General features: G+C 40.2%; 1 protein-coding gene across 7 annotated transcripts in view; it reads right to left on the bottom strand.

The window, feature by feature from the left end:
• NCOA1 (nuclear receptor coactivator 1) overlaps positions 1-18,329 on the bottom strand; it is a 211,398-nt gene that overhangs the window by 16,467 nt on the left and 176,602 nt on the right. For all 7 annotated transcript variants that reach the window (XM_045844373.1, XM_045844372.1, XM_045844374.1 and 4 more), the window contains exons 15-18: positions 17,140-17,308; positions 15,793-16,107; positions 7,478-7,579; positions 5,163-5,565 (exon numbers count right to left, since the gene is read on the bottom strand). In XM_045844373.1, the coding sequence (XP_045700329.1) occupies positions 5,163-5,565; positions 7,478-7,579; positions 15,793-16,107; positions 17,140-17,308 (989 nt within the window). The remainder of the gene's footprint in view (positions 1-5,162; positions 5,566-7,477; positions 7,580-15,792; positions 16,108-17,139; positions 17,309-18,329) is intronic.

Consider the following 18,329-nt stretch of genomic DNA (forward strand, 5'->3'; position numbering starts at 1 on the left):
GGAGAGATAAGAACAACCCACGTGAGAAATGAAAAACGAGAGTGTTGCTCGCCACTCCTCGTCACTCATCTTTGTGGGTTCTCCTTCCTCCCTCCCTTTTTTCTTCATTGATATATAATCTACACAGCATGAAACCCACCCACTGAACTGCACGATTCAACGTTTTCAAACAAATTTATTGAGTGTGCACCCATCACCGTAATCCAGTTCATACATTTTCATCATCCCCCGTTTGCTGTGCCTGTTGGTAGCCAACCCCACCGCCACCTCTAGCCCACGGCAGCCACTGCTCTGCTTTCCATCTCTACAACTCTGCCCTTTTTGGGAAACGTAATAAATGTAATCGTATGAGGTGTTTTATGTCTGGCTTCTTTAACTTAGCTTACTATTTTTTTTAGGTTGCACCTTTCTGTAGCAGTTATCACTAGTTTATTCCTTTTTACTCAGGACAGTTACTGATTAAACTACTGAAAACCAATTGATCAGTCCTGGCCGGGTAGCTCAGTTGGTCAGAGTGTCATCCCGATACGCCAAGGTTGTGGGCTCCATCTCTGGTCAGGGCACACACAAGAAGCAAACAATGAATGCATGAATCAGCAGAACAACAAATCGATGCTTCTCTCTGTCTGTCTTTCTTCCTTCTCTTCTCTTTCAAATCAATAAATAAATGTAAGAAAATTGGTTGACCATGAAAGTCAATCACTCTGTCACAGGGATCTGCATGTCTGTACCTGTCCCAGCGTCGCATTGTCTTGATTACTACGACTTTACGGAGATTTCTGAAACTGGTAGTCATCCAACAACATACTTTGTTCTTCCTTCTCAAAACTGTCCTGGATTTCCATGTAAATTTTAGGAGAAGCTTGTCAATTTCTCCAAAAAGCATGTGGTTTTTTGATAGGGGCTGCATTGAATTATAAGATCAATTTGAAGTGAATTACCATCTTTTCAATCTTGTTTTTCTAATTTTCAGTACTGTATGTTCAAGTTCACTAATTTTTCTTTTCTAATGTCTTATCTGCTTCTTATCCCCTCCAGGATATGTTTCATTGTAGTATTCATCCGAGAGGGTGATTTTTGGATTTTTAAAATACCTTTCATACCTTTACTTAACACGTTCAAGCTGTCCTGTAACTTCTTGAACATAAAGAATAAATGTAAAATGTATAACTGTCTTAACATCCCTGTTACTAATTCTATCATCACCTGTGTAATTTCTGGGTTGGTTTGATGGGTTGATTTTTCTTCATATTATTGGTTGTATCTTCCTGCTTCTTTGCTAGCCCGGTAATTTCAAAAATGACTCCAAACATCGTGAATTTTACCTTGTTAGGTGCTCAATTTAAAAAATCCTTTAAGATATTTTTGACATTTGTCGGGGTCATGGTTAGGTTACATGAAAAGGGTTTAATTCTTTTGGATGTTTCCCCTAAAGAGACAAGAGCAGACAGAGTTCAGTCCTGTTTATTAATGAGGCAAAACCCTTCTGAGTCTTCTGCTTGACACCCTGAGAATTACGAGTCTTCTATTCCGGTCGGCGGGAGGAGGAGTTGCCTCTGTGTGAGCTTTAAAAACTGTTGCCTCTAATCTTTCCAGGCGGTTTTTTCCTCAGCCTTGGTTTGCATGTGTACACACACACACGCGCACACACACGCACACACACCAGCACTCAGCTGAAGCCCTAAGTGGGACCCTCTGCAGGTCCCCGCAGTTCCCCCTCCGCGGGGTTCTCTCTCCCCTGGTACTGTGCCCAGACCCACTGCTCAACGCAGGGAAACCGCTTCTTCCCCTCGCTGCGCGGTCTGGACAGTTTCGAGGACTGTACTTGGGTTGACGTAGTACTTTGATAATTCGTTTGCTTCGGATAGAATAAATCTGGTCCCTGTTACTCTATCTTGGCCAAAAGTCCAAGTCTATAACAATTTTAAAACGTAAAAATGGATTTCTTCTTGTTTTCTGTTATGTTAGCACTTTGTATTCTTTTTCTCCTGACAAATACACTTCAGAGTTAAACACTTTGAGGTAGAGAAAGTTGCACAGGGGCAGAAAAAAAAGAGTGTCATAATTCGATTACCTGTAATTTAGTAATAATTCCTTCAAACCTTCCTTTATAAAGTCTTCGATAATCCTGTTGCTTCTTTCCCTTATTGTTACATCATGCACATTTCTATGTCCTTAATATCTGTTTATAAATGTAATTGACTATACCCATATAATACTCCACATTCTGTCATTGTTAATACAGTGATGTTTCTCTTTTTTTGTTTGGTTAATCTGGTCAGAGATATAGCTAATTTATTCACTTGTTTTTTTATAGGCTATCATTTTAAATTTTCTGTGAAAGTTGAGAGAGCCATAGACTTTATAAAGCTTTTTATCTTTTACTCAATGTTTAACTACCTTTTTGCATAAAGATTATATAAACAAAGATATGTATTTTTTTTCTTGCTGCCTCCTCCATGTGTAGTTTAATGTCTGGCAAATAATTTTAACTTAGAATAGAGAAAAAAGTTTTCTATTTATGACTCTAAAAGGTGGGTTTTTCTCCATCATGTTAACCATCTTGATATATGCTGATTGTTTTTGCACTAATTCTAATTTTAAATTTCAACTATTTTGGCTGTGATCCTTAAAAAACACTTGTGTCTTCCTCACACTGGCAACATCAAATGATTGCCTCTCACATGCCCCTACTGGGTACCTGGTCTGCAACCCAGGCAGGTGCCCCGACCAGGAATGGAGCCGGTGACCCTTCCGTTCACAGGCTGACACTCTATCCACCAAGCCACACCAGCCAAAGCCCCTTAGTTTTTTAAAGCAGTTTATAGAGGAACTTAAAGTTCTGCCGTTTCATTTCAGTCTGCAACTGGAGGGAACTACTACTCTCTCCACTGTACCCAGCTTCTGGGTTTTGTTTGGAGTATGACTGCTGGATTTTTTAAGAAGATTTTATTTATTTATTTTCAGAGAGAGAGAGCAGAAGGGAGGGAGAAAGAGAAGGAGAGGAACGTCAACGTGTGGTTGCCTCTTGCGTGTCCCTCACCAGGGACCTGGACCTCAACCCTGACATGTGCCCTGACTGGGAATCGAACAAGCGTGACCCTTTGGTTCGCAGGCCGGCACTCAATCCGCTGAGCCACACCAGCCAGGGCTGACTGCTGGCTTTATGAAAGAAAAATTCTTATTTTGTGAAAAGTATTTTTTGTCAATCAAAGGCTGGGCTGGAAGAAAAGTGCGGGTACCAGATCAAGCATCTGTGGTGGATGGCCACACATCCGGTTCCACTGCCTGGTGAGCGTGGAAGGCCCACCCACTCACTGCTTCAATTACTGTGTTCTGTATGTTAACCTGTGAGGGGCCAAGGGCTAGACCCACAACCCTGAGAGACATCTTGTCACCTTCCTCAGAACTGGGACTTTGAAGCTCTGCATCTCCAGGTGGCTTTGTCAAGACACTGAAGCTGGATAGAAAGTTTTTCTTTCTTAAGTTTCCAGAGAAGAGGTGTTAAAGAGCATGACTGAAAATTGACAGAAGCACTATTTTTATGAGAAAAAAATCCTTGGGGAATTAAGTAATGTTTGGCTTACTTGTAGTTAGTCCCCCCACCCACCCGTGAATGAGATCAATCTTTTGATTTAAAGCTCTGCAATCAATATCATGAAAGCTGAGACTCTATTTGCTGTTTTGGCTAGGTTGCCATTTCAGAACAGGAATGGGTAAATAAATAATTACAGAAGACTCTAATGTTGGAGGAAGTACTTCTGCAAGCTAGAATAAAGTGAAAAAGCTGCGTCAAATTCTTTGCATATAGAAATCATAAGAAATAAAACTCTTTTGAAGGCCACTCCTATTCAATCTTCTAATGAAAATATGGATTTATAATCCTTTTGTTGCCCACACGGATAGTGTCAGAGATAAAAACCAGCCAAGGATGACTTCATTGTCTTGAGGACAGAGGAACTGAAGTGGCATAGTTTTGATTAAAACGTCTTACAGAATTCTGGTGCTCTTTGATACTAGACAATTGAACAGTCAAAGGATTTTAGCACTTGTTGCGATAAGAATGAAAAGTCTAGATTAATTGGGCTGTCAAAGTTGATAAGCATATTGCCATGTCAAACATCTCTGTATAACTGCACCATTTTATTCAAGTCAAACAGCAGCCTTCTCATTGATATTCATATTTAAAGCAGCCTTAAAATTTACTTTTTAATTCACTTATAAAATCAAGGAATTTATTTCAGTTTTTTTAGGAATTTGCCATTAATTTTGCATCAAAATTTGATTAAACGTGGTGGATTAATTAAATGTGCTTCATTGCCCCTACCAGAATCTCAAAAGTGAAAGAAGTCAAAAAGGTATCACCTAGGACAAAGAGAATGGAGGAGAGACAGTGTACATGAGAGATTAAAAATAAAAAACCTTTCAGAAGCCAGAGAGTTGCCTAATATTGCAGGAATAGCTTACAACCTAAGCAGCTAAGAGTGGTGACACTAATGAGAAGTTTGAGATACTTTGTGATGGTTGATTATCCTTATATAAACTATCAGAATTTCCAAAATAATAAAAAACTGTATTCAAATTTTGAGTTAATGCACTCAAGCCCACTGTCTGGAGTAATCTTTCATTAGATTCTCATAGGGATCCACAAGAGAAAAAAAATAAGAGAATATGCTTTGCAGATGGGTCCATATAGATCCTCTAATCTAGTGCCCTGGCGGGGTGGCTTGGCTGGTTGGAACACTGTCTTGAATACCAAAAGGCTGCGGGTTCGATTCCCAGTCAGGGCACATACCTACACTGCAGGAGTGATCCCTGGTCGGGGTGTGTATGGGGGGGGGCAACCGGTCAATGTTTCTCTCTTACATTGATGTTTCCTCTCTCTCTCCGCCTGCCTCTCTTCATAAGAATCATTAAACATAGCCTTGGGTGAGAACTGAAACAACAATAATCTTAGCTATCAAAGAGGGAGAGGAGCCTCAGACCATTCCAGCATTTAGTGGTGAGAGGCGAGTCTGGAGGCTGGTCCTCCTGACTCCCTCGAGAGCGCCCTCTGCCTTGGCGCCCGCTTCACCGCCAGCGAACTGAAATGCCTATGAAGAGAGCGAGCAAGCTAGCTGCGTGCAGCACTTGTAAAAGCCACAGCGCTGTCACCCTCATACCTGATCCTGGATACTGGAAGACATTCTGCTGCATCTGAGGACTGATTCCAGTGCCAAACTGTCCTCCCAGGTTCCCTGCCATGCCTCTGTTGACCATGTTGCTGCGGTTGGCCAAGGTTGCCTCGGGGTTTGCTGCCAGCTGGGAAAACGGGCTAGTAGAAGCGGGCGGGGTTCCTGGATTTGTACCATAGTTTGGTGGGTAGGGGAATTGCTGTGGAGCACCCTGAGGAAGACGGGGGTTCCCCATTTGAACTGGCAGTCCAGACGAGGGAGGGAGGTTGTTCCCGAAGCTTTGCTGCCTCATGAGCATGGCTCTTTGCTGCTGTATGAGCTGCCTCTGTCGGTGCTGCTGGCTGTACAACTCCCGCTGGCGCTGTGCCAACATTTGGGCATTCAGGGGTGGCTGTGAAGGAGAAAAAAAATCCCTCAGTTATTGATATTATTATGTTCTCTACCTGTCTTGGAAAGCTTACAGAATAAGGTCTACTGGCTTGGGGCAACAAAATACGTAGCAATTATCAGTGTACAAAGGAAAATAAAACTGAAAAGGAACAAAACCTCTTAAGTAATAATTGCAGGAGAGAAAATGAATTAAGTACATTTTATAGATTAAAGGTAGTTGAAAATGGTAAAACAATATTTATGGCCATTGACGTGGGTTAAAGGCAAATTCTCAAAAAGTCACACAGAACCTAAGAAATGTCAAAGAAACTATACATGATTAGTAGTATTATAACACAGGTCATAAAAATCTATTAAAAGAAACATGAAAACCATAAGAAAGAGGAAGAAAATGTGCTTGACAATTTCTATCTCATCTGATGTTAGGTTGTTAGGAGGCTTTTTTCTTTTTCATGTCCAAAAAACTTACAGTTTCCCCCTTTTTCCACTGAAATAATTTATTCCACTTTACTTAAATGAACGAAATGTGATTATAGGTGATTTTAATGTTCCTCCTATATATTTTTCAGTATTTTCCAAATTATCTATAATGAACATGTATTATCTTTATATTAGAAAAACCTACAAATACCATTAAAAAGGGAAAATCAGAAATTCAAGATCCAATGACAAATAAATTATCACTTAAAAAGAAAACAATTAATTAGAAATAAAATAACAAACAAAAGTAAATGGAACTAGCTATTTTATATCATTGTTGCAGTCCAAGACTACTCTAGACATTAAGAGTTTTAATAGCTATAATACTATGAATAAAGAAAGAATTTTAATAGCTATAATACTATGAATAAAGAAAGAAGTGGCCAAGTTAGGGTGAAATCACTTTTTGGTTCACTTTGAAAAGCAGTCTGGCATGTCAATGAAGATGTACTCAGAAAACATCAATTCACACTGAGGACCTCATTAAAGCATATGGCTCCATTAAAATTAAACTTGCCAATTAGATATTGTCCAATCTAGAAGAAACTGTGACATATGCCTTTCTGATAGAAATCATCTTTATCTGAATTCCAAAGTAGGGTCTTTGGTTCCCTGTAATCTCATTACCCTTGCTCGAGCTAACCGCTAAGATCTGTAAGACATGGAAACCCAAATCTGGAGCCACGAAGACACCAGCATCTGCTGTCCACCAGCCATTTCTGTCAATATTTATCCTTCTGGTTTAGTGTTGGCTTTCTGTATCTACCCCAAATCCATTTAGGCCCATTTCATGGAGAAAAGAAGAGTTTTGTTTGAATACTGTTTAAAACCCTTCACTTACCACCATAAGAAAGTGGTTGAAGCAAAAATACTGAACTATGTGGAAGTTGGAAGTTAAATGGGGAGTGATAACTAGGTAACACTTAGCAGGCTACCAGTTCTGTTTATCTTTAAAGTTCCAGTGGCTCTAGGTCCATGTACAGGATCATTCAAATAAATAAAAAATAGAAAATGCTGATGCTCAGACTGGGCTGAGAACACGAGATAGTTAAGATAACTCAGCAATGTGACGGGGTTTGGATCAGGTTTCGGTCAGGTTTCAGGTACCTTTCACACAGCCTCATATCTTAGGATTCTCATTACCAGCACTATTTAGCACAGCAGTAAGAGCTTTCTACTTAGTCAGCGGGTATCTAATAGCAGTGACAACAATGACAATAAAACAAAACAAAACAGAGAACCCTCGGCTTTTGAGCAAGCACCAGTAAGGGATAGCACAAGTTCATTATAAATTCATTCTGGAAGAGAGCTACACTTACAAACATCATTACAATATCAGCTCACCGACCATTTCAAAGATGCTCAAGCCAACACTTTAGGAAACATGGTGTGGGTGGGCAAAGTATTCACAATGTCTGGTTTTCTCACGTTACCTGAGGTGTCATTTGCTGCTGCATGCCTGACCTCATATTGATGCCCACAGGCGCATTTGCTGCAAACTGGTTCAAGATAGCTTGTCGATTTTGGTGTATCAACTAGAGAACAGTGGGAAAAATGAGATCATATTTCTATATAAAAACAGCACAACCCTTAAAATTAAGACAAATATTTTATTGACTAACCAGTTTTAGTACTGCGCATTTAGTAAGATTATTCCCCATGACTATTTGCCACAAGACTGACAGATGCTCACATTTATCAAATATTTCCCGCCTACACCCAATATGGCAGAGCATTTAAAAGTACAATACACACATGTTTGTATGTGTGTGTGTGTACTGTACTTTTAAATGCTCTGCCACTAAAACACTCACACACACACATAAATGTATCATACTTTGAAAACATATGTTAACACCTAGTTATTTCAGATAGAGGCAATAATGGAGAGAAAAGAAACAGCTCTAGGTCATAAAACTATTGTTAGTAAAAAAGTAAGTATACAATTGGGTGCATTCTACAAAGGTCTGGAAGATAAATGGAAAAGCTGAGTTACTTCTCCCTCGGAGGGTGCCTGGCTAATGGGTATAGATTTGGGGAAAATCCAACATGATTTCATTAGCTAGAGAAAATTATGTAAGAAACAAATGGTCTGAGAAAATGGACTATTTATTTAACTGGAAGAAGTAATTACTTTAGACTAGCAGTTCCCCAATTGGTATTCTAAAAGAACATTGTTCTGCAGGATATTAATAGATGTGCCGGGAAAACAGCATGCTGTGCTGTGTTGAGTACTGGAAATGATGGGTTACACAAGGTGAAACAGATTTCTTTGCTGCAGTAATTCCATGAGCCTTTAATTGGCCAAGGCACATTGTGGATGTCCAAGAAGGGGACCTACTATGCAACCTATTTATCACAAACCTTTCTCTTCCTGATATACAGCCACTGACAATGTCCCCTACTTTGGAAGATGCTGTCTATATCAGGCGTAGGGTCCAGGTCACAGACATAACTTATCAGGTAACAAGACAAGCATCCTTGGAGTTACATCTTACCACAAACTATCTATAGCTTAAAGAATTTCTTGCTCAATAATTTGATATGAACAAACTCTCTAGAGAGATGTTACAATAGCAATACTATTTTGTGTTTATATGGTACTTCATAACTTATAAAATATATTGACATAAAATATTAATGTCTGTTTTTAACATACCTTACATTTGAATAACTTTTATACATTTTAATATACTATATGCAAACTAGAAAGCTCATGAAAGTTTTACAAGGTAGTCAAAGAGCTATGAACAGTGATTAAATCTCTCATTTCTACATAGCCCAATTCCTTTTTAAATATTTTATTTATTTAATCTTAGAGAGAGGGGAGGAGAGGGAGAAAGACAGGCTGAGGAACATCGATGTGAGGAGGAAACACCGGTTGTTACCTGCCTGTCATATGCACAGGACGGGGACCAAGGACCGGGACCGAACCTGCAACCCAGGTGTGTGCCCTGACCGGGAACTGGGCTGGAGGAATGCCACCTGACCAGCTGAGCTACACTGGTCAGGGCAGATAGCTCAGTTCTTGATTCTGGTTTCATCCATTTTCTGACTCCCTGAAAACAAACTGCTGGGTGGGTTCTCAACAAAATTTAAATGTTAAAATTATAACTGTCAAGCATTGTGGAATAGGATAAAACATTTGGAATCACTTCAAAAATAAAGATAACAACATTATGGTTTTAAAAGTCAAAGAACGGGTCTCTTAAATATCAAAATCTATATACTTTTTAAGCTCAACAGATTATGAGTATAAATTTAAATAAACCATTGATTTTATAAAGATTTATAAAAGAACTCAGTGTGTGTAAGACAGTATGTAAAGTCTGAAGGCGGCAAGGGTGAGCAATCTCCATCCCCTGGGAACTCGCTGCCAAGTGGGGGGCGGGGGGCTCAGACGTCCCTGTGCAGGGACCAGTGACTAGCCTAGGGCACAAAGGCGGGACCAAGAGTGTGAGTGAGCGCAACAGGACCTTGAAAGGTTAGCTTCGTTAGCTTCGGGCAGAAACAACAGCAAGTGTATGTAGGAAAGAAGATGAGGCAACACTCGAACGCTCCACGATGCGGAGGAGTGAAGCTGTTGGGGTAGTGGGAGCTGGGCCCACAGACTTCCTGCTTCAAGTACCCTCTCAGTGGCGAGACGGGGTGAGAATGGAATGGGTGGGGACGGAGGAAAGATTCTTAAGTAGTAAAAAATTTTTAATTAGAAAATAGGCTATTTTTAGAAGTAGAAGGACTTATTATAAATAGCAATGTACAAACACTTTCTGTTAGAGAAAAATCGGTTTCCTTCTGCCCACAAAGTAACTTGTCCACGCTCCCTCCCCCTTACCACCTGTGTGTGTGACTCTCTCACTGGGACATGCTTCCTCTCCCTGGTCACTACGCTGCTACCCATTCTCACAAGCAGGTCAAGGTCTACTTCTTCCAGGGAAGTTTCCCCAAAAGGATCACCATATCCTTTATCTCTCTGGAAAGTTTAACTTTTGGGGCTTGGGGTGTGGAGGAAGCTGGTGGTCCTTAGAGCTGGGGACACACATTCAAGAGCTGTGACGAGCAGGTGGAAGGCTTGCTATATCGCAAAAGGGAATGTGGGGGCCCCGGCCAGCGCAGCTCAACTGGCTGGAGTGCTGTCTGTACACTGAAAGGCAGCAGGTTCAATTCCCGGTCAGGGTACGTGCCTAGGTTGTGGGTTCGGACCCTGGCTGGGGTGCATGCAAGACGCAACTGATTGACGTTTCTTTCCCTCTCTTCCTTCCCGTCTATCTTCTCTGGTGAGGATTTAAAAAAAAAAGGGAAACACAGGGCTCTGTCCAGTGAAAACACACAAACCCGGCCTGTGCACATAAACACACACGGACCTTCACCTGTGCACGCACACACACCGCTCAGGCAAGCTGTCGTTTTGTCTGTCTGGACAGATTTTTTCAATGCCATAGCAGCACATCCTTCTCTAACAAACCTAAACCATGACTATTTGGCCTGGTTCTCAACCAGGGCGAGCCTGCCCCACAAGGGACATCCAGCAGTGCCTAAAGACATTTCTGGTTGCCACCACCTGGGGAGGGGTTTCCACCAGCATCCGGTGGGTAGAGGCCAGGGATGCTGCTGAACACCCTTCACTGCGTGCGAAGACCCTGCCCCGCCACTAACAAGAATCGCCCGGACCCAAAAATATTAATACTGCCGAGGGTGAGAACCCCGATCCGGCCACTGTGTAAATTCTTGGAAGTCAGAGCGCTTTTTTTTTTAAAAATAAGTTTTACTTGAGCCAGACTGATGAGGTATGCTTGGGAACAGTATCTCAAATGCTCCCCAAAGAGCTGCTTCTTGCTTACTCTCTTATCAGGGGGTTTTTATTGCCAGAAACCCAGAGGTAAACTCTGCTTCTCTGCAGTGTCTGCTCTGCGACCTCGCTGCTGTCTTCTGGGCTTTCTACTCTCTGTAACACAGAGAAGTCTATCGACAGCGGTCCTTACACCGGACCCATACCTGTCTCGGGCACCCTAACAAACGACACGTCTGGACTTGTCTAAGTGTGCCGTATTTTTATCTGACTAGGCCGTTACTCCCCCCTCATATTATTCTTTTCTTGATAGTATGCTGACCATGTCCCTTGCTGGAGAAGAAGAAAATAAAACTGGAATAGAAACACTGCATCTTCTGTCAGCCAGTGTTACATATTTTCTATGAGCAGCAGACCTACCCATTTTTGCTGTTGCCCTTTTTCAAAATAGAAGTTTTCAAGTTATTCTAGGCATTACAGATATACTTCTTGAATCTTTGCTTATTTGGGATGTAAGCACACACTACCCCTATAGGCTTTAACTTTGTTTTTGTTCTTAACCACCAGCTCCTTTTGTTTTTGCTGTCAAGCCTCAGCCAATGCATCTGTACTATTTTTCTACGGTGCTCTTCCTCCTCCTGTTCACCAGCCGGAAATTATTCATGACTGGATATTCAAATTTAAAATATTAGAATCTTTTTACCCCTTGTATACTATACTCCAGCAAATGAGACATACTTGAGGTCAAGAAATCACGTGTTTTTAAACTGATCTTGAGATCCACTGAAGAGAAACCAGTTATGATGTAAACTGTGTGTGTCCCTTTCTTTCTCTTCTCAGACCACCGGGTGCTCACTGTGCGCACTTCCTGACCACTGGAAGCTTACATCGCTGGCGGGTGGCAAGAAGGAAGAAGGAAGAGAAGGATATGACCGACGAGTAAACATGGTATCAATCAGGTGAGGTAAGTGTATTAAAAACACCATGTTATAAATCTGATACATTCGAGATGCTGATCCTTTGTCTCTTACGTGGGGTTGCAAATATCTTCCCTGAATAACTTCCCTGAGTCTGTAACCTGTCCCTTAACCTTGTTTATGGTGTCTGTTTGTTCACAACTTCCAAATTTTAACGCAAACATCAACCTTTTCCTTTATGTCCTTTTTGTAAGGGGCCATGGAGATTGTCTCATATCCCCACATCTACACTTTATTTTTGTCTACGGCATGAGATAAAGATCTAATTTAATTTTTCCCTCTGGGACAGCCGAATGTGCCAGCACGGATTTCACAGGCCACCCCTTCCCCACTGATGGCCGCCTGTCCCTTATGAAGTGTCTGCATGCGTCTGGGTGTGCCTCTGGGCTCCCCACTGCATTCCAGCTGGCAGAACTGCCCATCCCTATGCCGGTCCCACACTGCTTTAACTTTTTAACACGTGGTTTTAAATCTTGGTATCTGATAGGGAAGTTCATCCTCATTCTCCTTTAAGGTTGTCTTCATGCTTCTAAAAGAAGTTTAGCATCTGTTTGCCAAATTCCATGTTGAGATTTTGATTGGAATTCCACTGAATTTATAGATTAGCTTCAGAATGACTGCTGTCTTTACAATAGCCTTTTAGTTAACAGATATCTTTAACTTGGATCTTCTTTTTGACTTTTTATTTTGATTTACTTTGTATTTTGTGATACATTTTGAAATTGCATTATTTTTTCTAATTGGTTGTTGCTATCAGAAAGGATTATCATTAATTTTTATTTGTCGTTCTTTCACCTAGAAACCTTGCTGAACGACTCCACTCGTTGTAAGTTCGCTCCAGATTCTCTTGGATTTTCTTGGATGCAAGCAGTTATATTATTTGTTTCTGATAATTTTGTTTCTTATGCTTGCTTTCTGCATTTCAGAGATCTTGGTACCACGATGGTATTCTCTTTCTTTCGTGCACGGACATGAACTTGCCATTTAATGAGACTTAAGGCAGAACAAAGGGCGGGTGTCCCACGTCACCAGTTCAATCTCAGCTGTGAATTTACCTGCACAACTTTACGTAATTTCTTTAAACTTTAATGTCTTGATCTAATCAGGTATTATTATTGCCAACACACAGCCATTTACTCTCCTCTTCTTCCTTGACATCAAAATAGGATTTTATTCAGCTAATTATCCCAAGTCACATGTCTCAAGGGTTCTCTATGAGTACTCTACGTCAATCCTTGTCAGCAGCTGGCTAAGGGTGTACCTGGGACTCAGTTCTGGCTAGCCAGACATGCAAAGTGCTTTTTTGTTTTTCCCTTTTTTTGGGGGGTGGGGGGAGGATGGTGTGAGGGGAGGGGAAAAGGAGGGACAAGAGCCTTCTGAAAAAGTTTCATTTTAACAGGAGATGCAGCCCTGGCTGGTGTGGCTCAGTGGATTGAGCACCAGCCTGCAAACCAAAGGGTCACGGGTTAGATTTCCAGTCAGGGCACGTGCCTGGGTTGCGGCCAGGTCCCCAGTGCAGGGCGCACAAGAGGGAACCACACACTGATGTTTCTCTTCCCCGCTTTCTCCCTTCCTTCCCCTTTCTCTAAAATAAATAAATAAATAAAATCTTTAAAAAGAAAAAAATTTGTAAAACGAGATGCATGGGAAAGAGTCTTGTTCTTCCCTGACAGATGGTTTTGTTTGCGTGTGACGTTTGTAGTCATGGCTGCCATTTTCCCAGTTGCCAAGGATGACAGGATAAGAAGACAAAAAGAACCTAGGTCCTCGATAACATCCTTGGGTCTCTGAAGTAACCATACCTGTACATGTCTCTATTTTGCATCACCTCAATTTTTGAGTCAGAATATTTTTGGGGTGTTACTACTTTGAGCCGATCTTCCTTTTTCCCTATTGCTGAAAGCATCTTAACTGAGACAGGGAGATAAGCCTTGGCCAGATATCCCCGGCACATGGGAGACTGCAGTGCCAGAGCCACTGTGGACTGAATGCCCCACTGCCGAACAGAGGGGCCTGTGGTCCTGAACCCAAGGGACAGGTCTGAATAATGTGGCTTGTTGGGTAGCAGAGTTACTGTCTCACCTGGCAGTGTAAGTCGGTTTTGTGTGCCGACCTATCTGGGGGCTAAAACACAGTGTGCCCCAAGCCCGGGATTTCTCCAGCTTGATGGATATTTCACTCTGGTGGGCTACCAAGACCTCCAAACTTTGGACATGCTTCCAAAACATTTAAAGGAAGCAATGCGAAGTCACATTCACCTGTTTGTGTCCTTATTTCATGCACATTCTTTGCAAGGCTGCTCTGCTTATCAGCTGCTTTAGGAGCAAATCAAAGTAAAAGCAATTTTTTTTCTGAACTAAGTATGAATTATCATTTCATCTATTCACGAACCTGACCTAGATTACTGAGCTGGCCTTGCTCACCAAGCCTTTAATTTTAGACAGTATTTACCGAACTCCATCTTGTAAATGGAGGGAATCAGCATACCTACACTTCCCTCCCCTTTTCCGGTTTAGCACTTAATCACTCATTGCTGGCACTGTTACTAACTTCTCAGGTATTTATGTCTTAAATACCCCAAGTTGACTGTAAGTTCTGAAAGCTGCCTGAATCTTTTTTTCTTTGTCTTCCTCACCATACTTAATATAGTCCCCTTAAATATGTTTTATGAAAAATTAGAGGGGAACTATTAAGCATTTCCTATTCTTAGGTTCTCTATCTTATGATGAATGACAAGTGTAACAAGAAGTAGTTTAACTTCTTCTCAGAACATGCTACTGTTCCCTCTCCTTGTTTCTCTTTTCTTCCTTCGCTCCCCTGAACTCCTCGTTGAGTCCTTTACTCCACCTTCAGCACTAAGAAAAGTTTTCTTTGTTATTCCACCACTAAAACTTTTTTCCTACCTCATCTCTCCCTTTTTCTTTCTCCTTTTTATCACCTTTTTAAGTGAAATGGAAGTATGTTACATTATTAATTATATTTATTGAATATGATCTTATAGTAATAGCTAGTATTTATTAAGTATTACTACATGTCAGGTACTGTGTAAGAGCTTTACGTGCATTATCTCACTTAATCCACACGACCACCTAGAGGTAAAGAAATTAATTATTAGACTCTTTGTAAATGAGAAACTGGAAGCTTTAAAGGGTAAACAATTTCATTCTCAAGCCACTTAAGGTTAACACTATGATTTGAAACTAGAGCTTACTCCTACCACCATTATATCATACAGCCTTTCTAATTTATCTCCTTTTCCTTCCTTCCTGAATTAGTAAGCCTCCAGGAAATTTCTTTACTTAAAAAACCCCCTGAAGCAATATATACATGTAATTTTAAAAAATACAGAAAGATTAACAAGAAACAAAAGTCGGCAGCCCTGGCCCCACTTCTCAGAGGTGATACTTGAACCATTTCCTTTCTTCGGCTCCTGATAATTATCTCTGTATTTGCTGCTTGCACAGCCTTCAATATTTACACCACTATAGCTACTCATTACCTGTCACGAGAGAGACTTAACTCACGCACAGCACCCAACACCCCCACACTATCCTGGTCTCCATTCTCCTAATATAAAGACATCACGGGGCTTCGATCACTCCAAATAACATCGATAAACTTCATTTTCTGTTTCAGCAATCACGCACAGGATCTTTTTGACACTCTGTAAATTAAACTATGTTTCTCTTTACTGATTTAATAATTGTACAATGTTAACACTAGATTTTTTTTATCTCAAAAACGAGACTAAATTGCTTTTGAATGTAGGTTTTGAGTACTTTGTTACCAGCCAGCAGTCTAACTGAATGAGTTTGTCCCCTTTTCTTATCCTAGCAGACTAAGTCTGTTTAGTCAGTGTTTTGAGTCATTCATAAAGGTCCTGGTCGTAGACTTGATGTGCTTATCGTAGCAATTGGGCTGTCTCATTACAAAGGCAGGACACACCTTTACAATGTATCACCTGCTAAACAGGAGTGCTCACCTGCTGTTGCCCCTGTAATCGCTGTTGAAGTTGCAGTCGAAGTTGGTTGGGTGCAGCTGGAGGTCTGTTTAGCGTCTGCCTGGGCTGCATACCCATACCCGGTGAGAAAGCACCTCGGGGAGGTGTTACTTGAACAGGCATAGTCCCCAGTGAAGGTTTTTGCCTGACCATGCCCTGGAAAGGGCTGGTGAGACTGGCAGTGGGCGAAGGAGAAGAGTAAGGCTGGGGGTAAAGGCTGGGCCTTTCTTCCATCATCAAAGGGGGTGTTGCTTGTGGTGGTGGGAATCGCTCTGACAACACGTCTAATCCGCCTCCCTGTGGGAAAAGAAGCCGGAGCATTTTACAAATACATTTCTGCCAATAAATGACACGCTCTCTATGGAACTTTGCATTTGAGAGCATCTCCAGAAAGGTTCATCATAATACATTCATGAATTCATGAAGCACTCCAGATGTTTACTACTTGAAGCAACCATCTCTGAAAGTTACTTCTGGAGTGGAGTAATAGATTAACTGAGGTGTTTAAAAATTTCAGTAATGAAAACACAGTTAAAATAAAGGCCCTAAATCAATGAAATGAAGCAAAAAGGTTTAAAGAGAACTTCATTACAAAGCCTAAGAATCAACAAACTTTATATTTACTAAGTTGCCACAGAAGCAGACTACTAAAGGAGGGGTCAGGCATTTTTCTATTTCAAATACAGAATTCATGTTTTTATCTTACTAGAAAAAAATTCATTGTTCACCTAACAGAACGCTATAGTGTTACAGCTTTCACACTCTTTCACGATTACTCATTGTAAGAAATGTAACTTACATGGTGACCTATTGTGTGCAGGGGTGTGTGTGTGAGTACGCAAAAGGAGAGTTTCATGAAGCATAACTCCCCCGTTTCCTGGGCTATGCATTCTGATAGTTTGTATTTTACACTATTCTACTCCATTAAAAATGCTGGTCATGATGTACTAAATTGATTTATAACCCCACAGTCTGAAAAATACTAGCTTGAAAGTTTAAATATGGTTAATATAGGTTGAACACTACCATGAATAAAGGATATATTAAATACTAAAATCAGAAGTGATGACATAAATCTGGATTCTATTCTAAGGGGGCCTTCTAAGATTCTATTCCAGAGCGAAAAGCTAAGGCTTTCTAAGACTCTCTAATTACAATTATTTTTGGTTAAAAATTCCATTATTAACTATTATATATTTTGTTAACTTCCACAAGGGTAAATTATACAACTAAAACATAATGAGAGCAATACTGGAAAATATTGCTTAAAAATCACTTTATAGCTTCCCAGGGGTGAATCATTTAAACGAGGCCAACTTTAAGAAATACCTGAACGAGTTTGTCAATTCCCAGAGCTCTGTCTAATTCAGCCAACTCAGTTTCATCTTTGCCACTGAGGAAGGATACCAGCTGTTCAAGAAGAGCTTTTTCATCGTTTCTTCCTTCCACTGTTGTTGGTGGGCAGAGCAGTTCATCTAACTGTGAACTAATACACTGGCTGCAGAGTTAAAAGATAAAGTTTAAAGCTGTAGAGCAAGTAACTATTTAATTTTATGAGACTGACACGCTGCCTACTGAGCTACAAGGCACCTAATTATTCAATTTTAAAGAATGCAAATAGATACATTATACAGATAAGTACAGATACAGTTCTAGAAAATTTTCTGATACATTTAATGTGCAGAAATACATGAACATATTTTTTATTATTTTGTCAATCACTGAACTTTTCCTCCATATTCTCCATGTTAGCTTACAGAAATAGCCTAAAAGTTAGCTAAACATATGTGTAGTTAAGAAAGGGAAAAGAATTTTTAACAAAAGTAGAAAATAAAAATCAATCAAAACCTCAGAAAAAAATCATTTGGCTTGTATTAAAATTTATTCTACTTATTCTATGGATGATACTAATTACTGATAACTGAACTACAATGAAAATAGTATACATTAAATTACCTAACTTTTGAAAATAAAACCATATTAATAACATGACATGATTACCATTTACAAAAAAACTCAGACTAGAAAAATGAAACATGCTTAGTGTTAAGGAATAAAACAAGTCATTGATTCCACATAGGAAATATGTGATCTAATCCAAACCAATCTCAAATAATGCATAAAACTTAGAAATGCACAGAAAATAATAGTGATATAATACAAGTATAAGTATTCTTTGGGGAAGGCAAATGGGAACACACTTCATGTATTCACAGGTAATGCTTTAAACCATACTCAATTATATCTAACCACCTGTGGGTTGCTATGTATGAGATGTACTCTATGTTTTAGAAATTAGGTTCTAATCAAGATGGGACACTCTGTAGATAAAGTACCTTCCTTCCTTATACCCTCTTGCTCCAACCAAAGAGAAAAGTTGGATAAAATGATTGCCTAACTAAGAGCTCAAGAGCAACATAGTTGTATCAAGGCCAATTCATTCACAGGTCCCAGAAACTTTATAATAATTAACAAGGTAAAGTAAGGGATAAAAAATAAACTAACAGCGGCATACTGCA

The sequence above is a fragment of the Phyllostomus hastatus genome, unplaced genomic scaffold (assembly GCF_019186645.2).
Source record: "Phyllostomus hastatus isolate PE091 unplaced genomic scaffold, TTU_PhHast_1.1 phas_contig_402, whole genome shotgun sequence".
Taxonomy (NCBI): Eukaryota; Metazoa; Chordata; class Mammalia; order Chiroptera; family Phyllostomidae; genus Phyllostomus; species Phyllostomus hastatus.